Source organism: Bidens hawaiensis, unplaced genomic scaffold, assembly GCF_021521415.1.
Source record: "Bidens hawaiensis isolate Kalapana, Puna unplaced genomic scaffold, B.hawaiensis_p1.1 tig00002717_1, whole genome shotgun sequence".
Taxonomy (NCBI): domain Eukaryota; kingdom Viridiplantae; phylum Streptophyta; class Magnoliopsida; order Asterales; family Asteraceae; genus Bidens; species Bidens hawaiensis.
The window spans coordinates 766,126-779,735 of record NW_027491146.1 but is presented as its reverse complement, the minus strand read 5'-3'; the positions used below and the strand labels follow the sequence as shown (position 1 = coordinate 779,735).

The window sequence follows — 13,610 nt, the reverse complement described above, 5'->3', positions numbered from 1 at the left end:
ACAAACAGTTTTTTTCTTGCAGACTGCAGAGGTTTGACCCACCTCTTCTGCTACAGATTTCTGCAGAGGTGGTCCGTAGACTGCAGACATTTCACCTCTGAAAAACAAACAGCACCTAAGACCCGATGGCGGGGGGTTTGTAGAGGTAACCCCTTACCAGGCATGGCCAGGTTAGGGTTTTATGAAGGTGGCCGTAGAGTTTTTATACAGTTCGTCTTTCATTTGAGGGATTCCTTCTTGGACCCTTAGCTTCTAAGATAATTTTGTGTCGGTAAAAAAGAAGAAACTCTTAGCAGTCACCTCCACTCCCCCACTTTTCCATTGCAGATCTCGAGCAACCGGAGAAGAAGACGAAGACGTCTGTTCGTTCATCTCGAAGACCGGGGAACATCGGCATGGATCCGACCCAGATTCATTCCATGTTTCTACATAAAACTAACAAATTTTATAAATTGAGTTGGGTTTTGTCAGGTTGTGTGAAAAATATGAATATCTAACTTCGTCATATTGGCTTTTCGGCTTAATCTAGGGTCTAACCTATAAATATTACACATACTTTTTTTTAACTGCCAATAAACAGAGAATTGTCTAAGTCTTTGCACCAGGTGACCTAATGGTAAAAAGTGACCGCCAGCTGCCCAACCAAGTCATATAGAATCTTCAAGCGCCTCCAAGTTATCTCAAGTTTCGGGGAAAACCCACCCGCCCGAAGGCCCACTGGTGGTAAAAGTAGTGTTGTTCACTAGTTGAGTCCGAGTCGAGCCAAAGTGGTTTCGAGCTTGAGTTCGAAATTAAACAAGGCAGCTCAGCTAGGCTTGAGTTCGATTTTGAATTTAAACAAGCCAAAGATCAACAAGCCGAGCCATGACCCGAGTCGAGCCACATTCAATTTTGGCTCAGTTACAAAAATGAGACAACTCAGCTCAGGTTGTTTCAAATCAAGTTTTTTTTTATAGTTTTATTCAAGCTTTTATCAAGCAAGCTACAAACTCGAGTTTCGAGCCACGAGTTTTTTCAACAGCCCTAGGTACAACCCGAACGCCCTCAGGATCAAACTGAAGATAACAAAGATCATGGTCTTCCTTCATTGAGCCGCTCATGCCCCCAAAGTGTTGTATGTGCCTCTGTGAAAACTGAACCTGTGTCTCCATTTAAAAACCCAAGCTTCTTACCAATATACTAAAAGGATTAACCTACAAATACTATTTGAAAATTTTCCAAAATGTCTCATTTTACGAGAGATTCATAAAATGTCTTTATAAAAGCCATGAATCCCACAGATGCCCTCTTCAAATCCCTTGCCAGCGACTTGTTAGATAGGACGACGAGCTTAGATAGTCCAATAGTTAGTTGACATCTATAACAAAAATGTCGGCTTTGACGTATTATTGATCATTCGGGTAATCTCCATATTCTCTAGCGCTCAAATGAAAATTTGGAGACGAAGAATATGATAGAGAATACGAAATCAAAAGAGATTAGAGATAGAGAATAAGACGTGAATATAAAAGTACACTATCATTATATACAATACTTATAATGCATCTAAAAGTCTCATAAATTTGATATTTTCTTAAAATACTATTTAACTAGATAATGTTAGAATTTTCCAGACAACGAATTTTATCAAAAAAATAAATAAATAAATCTAACAAACCAATAGAATGTGGACAAGTGGCAAATAAGATATCTTTTCTTCTCATTCCGGACCACATTCTGTTTTCATTATGGTTGTAATTAGGGTTGTAAAGCAATGCTGACTCAAGCTCAAGCTTGGCATGACTCAATGCGCATGACTCAACCTTATGCAGGCTTGAGCTCGATTCAGTGAGGATTTTAGTAGTGTGAGCTTGACTCGCAGAGCTCAAGTATATAACAGAAAACCCATAAATAACACATGCGGGTAGAGGCCATGAGTAATAGTCTAAATGCTGATAATTACAAATTGTCACAAATTTGTTATTTAACTAAAAAGACTATTGGTTTAACTTAACTAAAAAGACTATTGGTTTATCGGCCTATAAGAATCAAAACTTTGTTTTTAATAGGGTTGGGTTTGCTATCCAAAAGAGGGTTGCGGCGCAGCTTGTTGCCCGTTTACCTGCCACTTCATTGTAAATCGTTTGATTGCTTTTGATTAAAAAAAAATGGAATGAACCATTAAATACTTGATTCAAACAACCACCTAGCAGCAAAGATGGCATCACAATAACCCTCCAAGGTATGCTGGTGATTCGGGTTATGTTTTTTCTCAAACAGGTCAAACAAGCGGGTCGGGTACTTGGTATGAAAGGTTATATTACTTTGATTGTAATCTAACATCAACTTTACCACAAAGATCAGATTTTATAAATTATAATCAAACAATAAAAAATCGCATTTACGGGTCATATTACACCACTATAACCAAACTCTCGGGTCAACTTCCGGGTATGCATCTCCCGTCTCACACCCGCTGCATCATCCAACCGCCCCACATCCGCATAAAGATTCGAAAGCAAGATTCGCCCCGGCCCGTGCAACGGTTCTGCATTCCTCAAACATTCAGCAGCCTTTTCTCCAATCTCAACATCTCCATAGCTTCTAGCAGCCGCCAACAACGTGCCCCATATCACCACATCCGCCTTCATCGGCATGCTCGTTATCATCTCCCACGCTTCCTTTAACCGCCCGGCCCGACCCAAAAGATCCACCATACAACCATAATGTTTAATATTCGGTTCAACATTATACACATTTCTCATACTTTTAAAATGTTTTTCACCTTCTTCTACTAAACCCGCGTGACAACACGCGGTTAAAACTCCTATAAACGTTATCGAGTTAACCTCGATACCGCGTGTCAACAACTCGGAAAACATTTCGAGAGACGCTTTTGCGTGACCATGCATCGCTAAACCGCATATAATAGAGTTCCACGGTGAGACGGTCAAAACGTCACGTTTGACTTGGTTAAACATGCGTAATGCGGTTTCTATACTCCCGCACTTCGCATACATGTCGATAATGGCTGCATTTAAGTTATCGTTTATGGGAATCGAGTTATGGATTATAAACTCGTGGGCCCGTTTTCCTAATTCTAACGAGCCCAAACTAGCAACCGATGAGAGCATGCTCACCATGGTAACCTCGTTCGGTTTAATCCCGTTAACAAGCATTTCGTGGAAGAGCTGTATGGCCTTATCGGGCTGGCCCGTTTGTGAGTATCCGGATATCATTGAACTCCATGAAAAGACGTCTTTATATGGGATTTGGTCGAATAATTCACGGGCCGAATCGATCAGCCCGTTTCTTACTAGGCCCGATATAAAAGCGTTCCACGACGGTAGATGGTTTTCGCAGCCGGTTTCGAATTGAATCTTCGCGAGCTCGATTTTTCTGCAAACCGAGTAAAAATGAATAATCGTTGATTGAACAAAGTCGTAACGGTCAAACCCTAACTTTACACTTACACAATGAAACTGTTGACCTTCCGAAAACGCAATCAGTTGACCACATTTCGAGATTATATCCACGACCATAACATCATTCGGATAAATCCCGCTCTTCACCATTTCTTTATACAACATCAAACCCGAACTCAAACCTTCAACGTGCAAAACACACTCAACAATCGTACCCCACGAAACCACATCTCGTTCAGGCATTTCATCAAACAGTTCACGCGCAAACCCAACCAATCTCGCCTTCGAGTACCCATTCAACATCACATTCCACGTAACCACATTCCGGTCCACCATCCCATCAAACAAAACCCTCGCATAATCCAAACACGAACACACACAATACACATGAACCAAATTCGTCACCACTAGAATATCACCGTCATATCCGTATTTAACCACTAACCCATGAACCATTAACCCGTTTTTCCCACCCGAAACTCGCGCATAACACGAGATCACACTCACCAGCGTAACCTCATTCGGAGGCAAACCCGACAACCCCATCCGCTTAAAAACACTAATCACCTCCTCCCAACACCCGTTTCGGGCCAAACCCGTGATCAAAGTCCTATACGAGACGCTATTTTTCCCGGGCATTTCATCGAACAGTTGGCGGGCATGATCCAACCGACCGAATTTGACATACCCAGAAAGCATAATGTTGCAAGCAACCCGGTCGGTTCGAAATGGGGACACGAACATTGATTGGGCGTCATTAAAGGCGCCGAATTTGGTGTAAAGACTGATGATGGTGTTGCGGATGAAGGTGTTGGAGTCATGGTTAGATTTGAGGATGTGGGAGTGGAGGTGTTGGGTGTAGAGGAGTGGTGAGTGGTGGGTATGTGAGGATTTGAGTGAGTGTATGAGGGTTTGTTCGTAGCTGGTGGTTTGATTTGGTAATTGTTTTAGGGTGTTGAGGGTGAGTTTCATTGTAGGTGAAGCTTGCAAGAATGCAAGATGATAAAATAAAGGAATATTGGTTTTAAATAATACCAACTATGATCTATAGGTAAATATCAGTCTCAATTTTATACTTCTCTGTTGACCGTTTCAACTATTGATGTATTTGTTTTTAACGTGTCGTGACTAACGGATCTTAACTCCGTTAGTGATTTGCTGACGTGGACCTTCTTCTCCGGCCGGAAACTTGCTGGAAACCTGCAACTCGCCTCTATTCTCCCTAATATCGTTACACCATCTCTCTCTATCTTCCCCTCATTCGAAACCTAACCGACGTGCCGCCGTTGTTGTCTCCGGCAAAGTCCACCCTCGTTAATCGTGCACCATTTGAGGTAATTGACACATCATTCGACTCGTTTTTATCCTCTTAACAAAAGCCCTACGCTTATTTTGTAAATCGTGTAACATTGATTTCAAATTTTTGAAAATAAAATCGGGTTTGGTATATAAGGATTGGCCATGAAAGAAGATGAAATCTACTTCATTTTCTAATTTCCGATGTCTTTTGAAGAGGGAGGGAGACGGTGTGACGATATTAGGGAGAATGGAGGCAAGTTGCAAGTTTCCGGCCGGAGAAGAAGGTCCATGTTAGCAAATCACTAACGGAGTTAACATCTGTTAGTAGCGGCCCGTTAAAAACAAATACACCAATAGTTGGGACGGTCAGCAGACAAGTGTAAAGTTGGGACTGATATTTACCAATAGGCCATAGTTGGGATTATTTAAAACCAATATTCCTAAAATAAGAGGGTATCAAAATTATTTTTAAATAGTTATTAATTTATAGTGGTTTGGCTCAAATAAAAAGTTCGAATTTTCTAGAAAGACTAGATATTTGGGCATTTTCGTCCACTGCCTTAATGTCGAAATCTCACTTAATTTTTAATTTTAAAAACCAATTATATCTTCACACATCTTCTACAAACATCATCACTCAACCGCCCATCGCAACCACAACCGTCACCCACCTCGTTGGAAAAGGTGCCGGAAATTTCACCGGAAAAAACATCGGAATTTTTTGGCCGTATAAGTTGCCGGAAAAAGCACAGTGGAAAACACTATGAAAAAATGCAATGGAAAAACAGAATTATTGTAAAACACAATTTGTAAAAAACCTACTAATTTTTTTTATATTGCAATATATTACTCATATAAAAGATAAAAAAACACCCGTTATTATGGTGAATTTATTTTTTTTATAATGTCGTATAAAAAAGTTATAAACGTTATAAAATGATATGGGGATTGGCAAGTGCTTTGCATATGAGGAAAGAAAGTCAACAAGTGTGTTATCCCTATTATGTCATTCTCTTTGTGTAACACTTGAGAGCATTCTTATCCCATTCCCTTAAAATATGTGAGGAGGATTTGTAAATTATATGGTATGGTTATAAGTGGTTGTGAGTAGGGAAGAGAGAAAATGTTATATGAGAAAGTTAAATTTGAGGTTTCACTATTCATACCCTTTAATTTTTTACTATTTTTGAAATGTGAATGTGAGTGAAGGAAAGAGAAAAGATAATGATAAAGGTATAAAAAGTATTATTTTATTAAACAGAAGAGAGAAAAAACTGTGATTTGTAGTGTAATTATATGATATATATGTATATAGGGTAAGAAATGGGTTAGGGATGCTCTTATTTCACCCATAAACTAATCTCAACTTTTCATGTTCAAAATCAATGGAATATATTACTTCTTATCTTTTCTACAAAAGACCATACTTTCTATTATAACCTAACTCTAATTTATATAATCAAAAAAAAATTTAACGGCCAAATCAGATAACTAACGAGCCACTGACCCTCCTAATAATCTTTATTCCACTCTCAGAAGGAAACCCATCTATAGATGAGAAAACTATCTGACCCAACTTAAGCCCATATATTATTTTTGTCCCCCAAGTAGGACTTGAGCCCAAAACCTCCCTTTTAAATTGTTTAAAAAAAATAATTTTTTTTTCTCATTTCACTAGATTACCACTCTCATAACATTAGGAAAACGTAATGTGATGATTTCATTGGCTGTGTGTTCGATTTATGAAGTGACTAAAGAGTCCGCAAAACATATTTTTGTGTCTTGTTCTTCTACACAAGTGACGTGGTAAGCAATCTTCCAATGGTGTAACAGCCCATATTTTTTTGTACTCACGATGTATTAGAGATGTATCAACATACGAGGTTCGTGAAGAAGAAAGCAAAAGTTTTTCATGCTATTTGTCTTACTATGATGTGGCGTCTTTGGAGGGCTCGAAATGATGTGATGTGTTTAATCGAAAACCGATTCAATTGAGTAACATGGTTAGAAATATTAATTCCTTGGGTTGTTTATAGGTGCGGACGAGATCCAACATGGTGGCGATAACATGGGAAAGACGGAATTCCTTTAATTTGTAAGAGTAAGATGTAATCATTATTTTATACTTCTATTTAGCGATGGTTGGTATCGTACTCGTGCATGTACCAGGAAGTACCTGTACCAAAAATTAGTAAATCTGGGTACCTGTACCCGTATCAAATTTTATGGTATGGGTACGAGTCCTTTGGGTACGGTACTCGATTTGGTACCACTTTCTTTTAGATCTCCACTAAACTTGGTATCGGTACAGTACTGACAATCAATTATCTATAATACCAAAAACATAATATCACAACCAAAATCGTAGTAACACAACCAAAACATAACACCAGAATAAAAATAAATCAAATCAACCATAATATAATTTATAATCAACTGGAACTAGGGATGAGATTTTCCTATCACTCGATAGGAATATTAGAAGTTATAAGACAATTAGGTTTTGAAAAGTTCACTTGAAACCTTGAACCTTGAATCGTCTGATGATAAAAGCACAGGGTAGTTAAGTCATTAGTGTTGGAAACCTAATAAATGTAAGGCCCCGATCCCGGTGCCCTAGATTGGGTGTTGGATTTACTTATAAACACAGTTATAAGTATCAGAATGAATTAAAACTTACGTGAAATAATTAAAAGTCAACCATATATTACATATCATTCGAATCTTGTTTAAATAAACATCCACTTATCTTTAACAAATAAAAAATAATGGAAGAAAACATCACAACATTCCTTCTCTCCAGATGCTAGCCTTTTCAATTCATGCCATGTGTCTTCCACAAGCCAGCTACTTTAACCCATTTGCCTACATGCATACTAAAAGTCAGTTACGCTGAATGAGTTCTAGTTAGTCAGGCAACATACATTACATTCACATACTTACATATACGCATCTGGAGATACATATTACATACTTAACCTGCTTAACTTTACTTCATACATGCATGCATACATACATACATACACACACATACATACACACATGCATACATACATGCATGCATGCATACATACACGCATGCATGCATACATACATACATACATACATGCATGCATGCATGCATGCATACATACATACATACATACATACATACAAACATACTACATACGCAACTATCTCTACCATCTCATATATTATCAGGGTCTGGTCTCTCCAGTCTAAGACATTATTAGGGTCTGGCCCCTTCTATCTCAGATATTATTAGGGTCTGTGTATGTATGTATGTATGTATGCATGCATACATACATACATGCATGCATGCATACATACATACATACATACATACATACAAACATACTACATACGCAACTATCTCTACCATCTCATATATTATCAGAGTCTGGTCCCTCCTACCTCAGACATTATTAGGGTCTGGCCCCTTCTATCTCAGATATTATTAGGGTCTGGTCCCTTCCATCTCAGTTATTATTAGGGTCCGTGTCACACCCCGCCAAGGCAGAAACACGGGCGCGCGACGTTCATGGATAATCACAGCTATTGATTAACGTGGTGATCCTACATGCGATGCATGCTTATATATGCCCATAAATTTCTTCATGATTTTAATAACCTGAAAAACATACTTTAAAGTCAACATAATGTTGGTGAGTTCACATGTTTTAAATGCATGATTAAACCCGTTATTTTGAAAATATTGAGTTTCAAATGTTTAAATGCATGATTAATGTCGGTGATGGTCGTTACAATCTTGTCGGAGGTGAGGTGTCGGTGGTGATGGTTGTTAGCCGGAAAATCTATTTGCTATTGTGTTTGCGGTTGTGGAACATGGTAGATTAGGAGATGTTGGTGTTGATTTTGGCCGGTGGTGGTTACAGTCTTGGTGGTGGTGGTGGTGGTGGTCAGCTGCTGAGATGGCTAAAGGTGGTGATCGGAGAAACAATGATGAAGAACATGTTATTTGCTGTTTGTTTTATGGTGATTTTAATTTGATATTATTTGTTTTATGTGATTTATTAATTTTAATAAAAGTTAAATAACCTACTGTTCAGGTAAAATACTTTGGAAAAAGCCTAAACAACCTGTCATTCAGGTCAAATATCTAGGATTAGAACAATTTTAAAAGTTTAGTAACCTAATTGGAACAAAGTTTTTTATTAGTGATCTGATTAGAACAAATATAAAACTTGGTTACTATTATACAGAGTAATCCCCATATACTAATATACGTTCTTTTTAAACTCTTAAAATCGCTTAAAATGACTAAAAAACGCTTTTGTGAAACTTCAAGGACTAGAAATGACTTTTTGGAAAATCTGGAATGTCTCAAGCCGTCGATCGTGACGGGGATGTACTCTGTCAGTCGCGTAGCACGACTGACGCTCAATTCAGTTTTTTATTTTTGTTTGTTAATTTTCATTTTGATGCTAAATCTTTCCTAAACCGACCTACATCACGAAAATTAAGTCCCAAGTTATGTCCTCTAATATTATAACATATCCCAATTCATTTTCTTGTTGCCCAATCTAAATTCTCTAGATTAACTGACTTGATTTTTTTGTCATAACTTCATTATTCGGTTACCTGCTACCTGGTTAATGGCATTTACAACGAATGGTCAACACTAGTTCAAGCTTATGCGTCTCCAATTGAAGACAAATGGAAGTACTTGACGAATAAGCAAGAATCAACATGAAAATATACTGAAAGGGTATTTGGAGTTCTAAAGAAAAATTTTCAATTGATTTCGAGGCTACTACGGATTTGGTCAAGGGAGAAACTAATGGATGTTGTCTACACTTGTATAATGCTACCTAACATGATTCTTGAGGAACAATTTGCTAGTCCAGAAGGTTCATCAGAATCAATTGTTCTGGTGATATGTAAAGGGAATTATTATTATTAGTATTCCTTTTTGAAATATCTTTAGTAAATTACATGTACTGGTAGTCACGGTCTGTTACAGAACCTGGGACTCAATTAGGTAATTATTATATTTATAATTTAAGAGTTCGGGCTCATCACTAGGCATTCTCACAGGAATATTGTTTGTTTTTGAAAAACGAAAGCGAAGAGACGAATGGAAAACTGTTTAGTTTACTATTTTAAAACAAGTATATAGGATAAGATTATATCCAAGTTGAGAAGTGTTGTGCCATATGGATATGATTGTATGTAGGTCACACCTCCCATTGTTCTTTCCTGGGCCAAGAATTTACGTTCGGATTGTGATCGATGCTATGAGCATTCGAGTATGGAGAGAAGTAGTTAACGGACTAGTTTGATTGAATCACTTTGTTTGTAAAATATGTTAGAACGAGGTAATATATTGTAAATTAGTTAGTAATGTTTCTTTATGAACAATGTATTTGATACCAGTTGTATCTGTTACATTTTCGTTTTACACTTCGCAAATCGCTTAACAGTGTGTGACAGAAGTTGGTATCAGAGCCATTGGGTATAAAGGATTAGGTTATCCCTTAAGATACCTATAATATAACTGTAGGCTCGATTATATCTGGGAAACTTAATAATGAGTAACGATAGATACTGATGGATGCCGGATAAACTTGTAGGGCAAGTGAGTTATTGTGGTCCAAAACATAATAACAGACTTGCTTGTATGAGGGAATTCGGGGAGAAGTCGCGAAACGTATGGGTAGATAAAAATGGCAACATATGTGTATAAAAGATAATACTAAGTGTGTGTGTGTATATATATATAACACGCATACGTGCTTATCTGGAACAAGGTGTACGAATATGTGTACGTATTGTACTATCGTTAATACTAAGTCTTCGTGTAACGAATATTATATTCGATTATAATAAATATTAACTTAAAATTTTATTTTATTAAAAATAATATTATATTTTATCGTAATTAATATGGTACTTGACCATAACAAATAAAATATTTTATTTGGACTTAAGTAATAATATCCCTTACTCTGATTCATACTATCGAAAAATATTATTTTTATGAAAAATCGTTGAGCTGAAAGATGTCGAAATCGGTAGCCCCATATCGGATGAAGAACTGATTTTGCCTGTGAACGAGAATGTGTGGACGTTCTTTCAAGTCCAAACTAAACCTTATTATATGATCGAATCACAGACCGAGCGTAAATTCTAGGCCCAGGAAAGAACTGTGGGAGGTGTGACCTACATACAATCATATCCAGAGGGCACAACACTTCTCAACTTGGATCTAATCTTATCTTATATACTTGTTTTCAAATAGTAAACTAAATAGTTTTCCATTCGTCTATTCGCTTTCGTTTTTCAAAAAAAAACAATATTCCTGTGAGAATGCCTAGTGATGAGCCCGAACTCTTAAATTATAAATATAACAATTACCTAATTGAGTCCCCAGTTCTGTAACATACCGTGACTACCAGTACATGTAATGTACTAAAGATATTTCAAAAAGGAATACTAATAATAATAATTCCCTTTACATATCACCAGAACAATTGATTCTGATGAACCTTCTGAACTAGAAAACTCTGCAAATCATCTATGTACGAGAACCTCCAACCTCTCCTATATTTTGCTATTCCAATCGGTTTATTATAGAAGAAAAACCCCATGATCACGAATCGATGACGTACGTGGACTGGAATAGGACATACTTACCCCAACCAGTAAATTACCACTTTTACTAAACCTGGCATGCTTACGGATACTGAATGACCTGGTGAAAGCATATTTTCTAATTATACTTAATAACATCCAAAGGTCAAAGGAAGTATACAAATGCCTCCCGACTATAACATCTTGTTTAAACGCTTAACTAACAAATGTCTACTTACGGGAGAGACAGGATAAAACAGTTATCCAATAGTTGGATTACATCTAAATAATTGTTGTACAAGTTGTGAAATATTCGTGATTATTATAATGTGTGCTCGAATAGACAAGGATAGTATGACAACGTTGTGTATACTTTCAATACTCCATGCAAGCATTTGGTAGTGTGCTATACTGATAGGAGAGACGATTTGAATCTATTAGTACAAACACTGACCCTTAACGGGTTAAAATTACTTGTCACGGGGTGACAATTTTTGATACATACATGCAAACAATGGCCTTATTAGGCTAAATCTATGTAACATCCTGGATATATGGATACATGATTCGATGTGTGTAATATGCATCTACTATTTGAATTACCTGACTGTTAGCTAATGTGATTCCATGCGCAATAAGTTATAGGCAAAATTACTGTTATGTGTTAGTTGTTTATCATTATAGAATGGCCTCGAAGAAAACAAACACATGATTTGAGGTAGTTGTGACCGAAATGATTGTTCGGACTACAGATAGTAACTCTGACAATTGCAGCGCGATTCGCTGCCACCACCAATACAACAATGAATAAAAATCAAAGGCCAAGCACTAATACGACCGCAAATATTATTCCGTCGCCCCATACTAATACACCTACAAATGTTATTTTCTCGATAAATACGAACATTGTCACGAATAATACTCTTCCACGGGACACTGGTGATACTGCCAATAACAATAATTTCCCCCACTAAATACCGTTGGCAACAAAAATCTTTTACCGAACATGAATACTAGTCGTAACAACCGTGATCCTTCACGACGGGAATACTCGTTTAAACGAGTTAAGTCGTGCAAACATGCAAATTTTAGTGGTACCAAAAAAGCAAATGAATTGGTAAAATGGGTCGAGACGATAAAGTCTGTTATCCGTACAAGTAGCTCCCATAAAATTATATCGTTAATTATGCTACTATTAGACTACTTAGCCACACCATTGTGTGGTAGAAAAACGATTGTACGAATTCGGGAACAAAAAGGCAATTATCTACATGACTTGAGCAAATCATAAAACCTCTATATTGAAACATTCTTGCCCAAGGAATGAAATCTAGAAATTAAAAACACGAACCCGAAAAATCCAAAACGAAAGGGACGAGTCAACTAGAATACACAAACCGTTCTAATGATCTGGTTCGACTGATACTATGGTTAGTAATCTGAAAGTAGACTTTAGTTAATCCAGTTAGTCATTTAACTTTTGAGAATACAGGGACGCAAGCCGGGGTGGTAACTTTGAATTCGGTCAGTAAAGGTATGTTGAGAGTACCGGGGAATCATCTAATACAAAACGAGCTAATCACGAAACAGGAGTACAAGAGCTACAACAATTTAAACTTGTGCACCCTACAACTCAAAATAATTTGACAATCAACTCTAGTTCATAATTAAACATATACAATGAGCCTTTGCTAAAGGGTATGTCGAATGCAGGCATGTCATAAAAGCGGGAAGATTGGACACTATGCCTGTAGCCGTGAAGCCGTTATGAACACTGTAAACCAACTATTCTAACCTCATCACATACAGTTATTCCAATCGTAACCAATTCAATTACAAACTAAACCCCTATGTTTACTATGAGTGTGGAAGTACGAAACGTTTCAAAAGGAACAGTCCCAAAGTTAAACAAAGAACGAACATCGACGTCTAATTCGGCTAGAGGCCGTTTTAATGATTGGATCAGATAGTACACGACAAGACTTAATTGTGGTGGGAGAATACGTTTGTAAATTCTGACTAATATGCTTCAGTTTCGTTTGATATAGATACCGATAGAAGACTTATTTTCTATTGACTTCGTGTCCCTGGAGAATATTCACTAACGATAAACCTATAACTGTCAACCAAATATTCCCAAAATTGTCCTATTATCTTAAACGACTAACAAATTCGTGTTGATCTAATCCTGGTAAAGTTAGAAAGTTTCGATGTAAATGTCAGAATGGGCGAGTTATTTGAGTATAAAGCACATATCGTTTATAAGGAAGAAAAAGTTAAGATTCCTCTGTCAGATAATAAAGTGATTACAGT

At 37.1% G+C, this 13,610-nt stretch overlaps 1 protein-coding gene across 1 annotated transcript; it reads right to left on the bottom strand.

Annotated features, from left to right (window-relative positions):
- Positions 1-2,335: 2,335 nt before the first annotated feature.
- LOC143620809 (pentatricopeptide repeat-containing protein At5g19020, mitochondrial-like) lies at positions 2,336-4,376 on the bottom strand. The gene has a single exon (XM_077092412.1). The coding sequence runs from the start codon at positions 4,374-4,376 to the stop codon at positions 2,388-2,390; it is 1,989 nt and encodes a 662-aa protein (XP_076948527.1). The 3' UTR covers positions 2,336-2,387.
- Between the last annotated feature and the right edge of the window lie 9,234 nt (positions 4,377-13,610).

Coding starts and splice junctions, on each gene's coding strand:
- LOC143620809 (XM_077092412.1), bottom strand. CDS start 4,376: ATGAAACTCACCCTCAACACCCTAAAACAATTACCAAATCAAACCACC.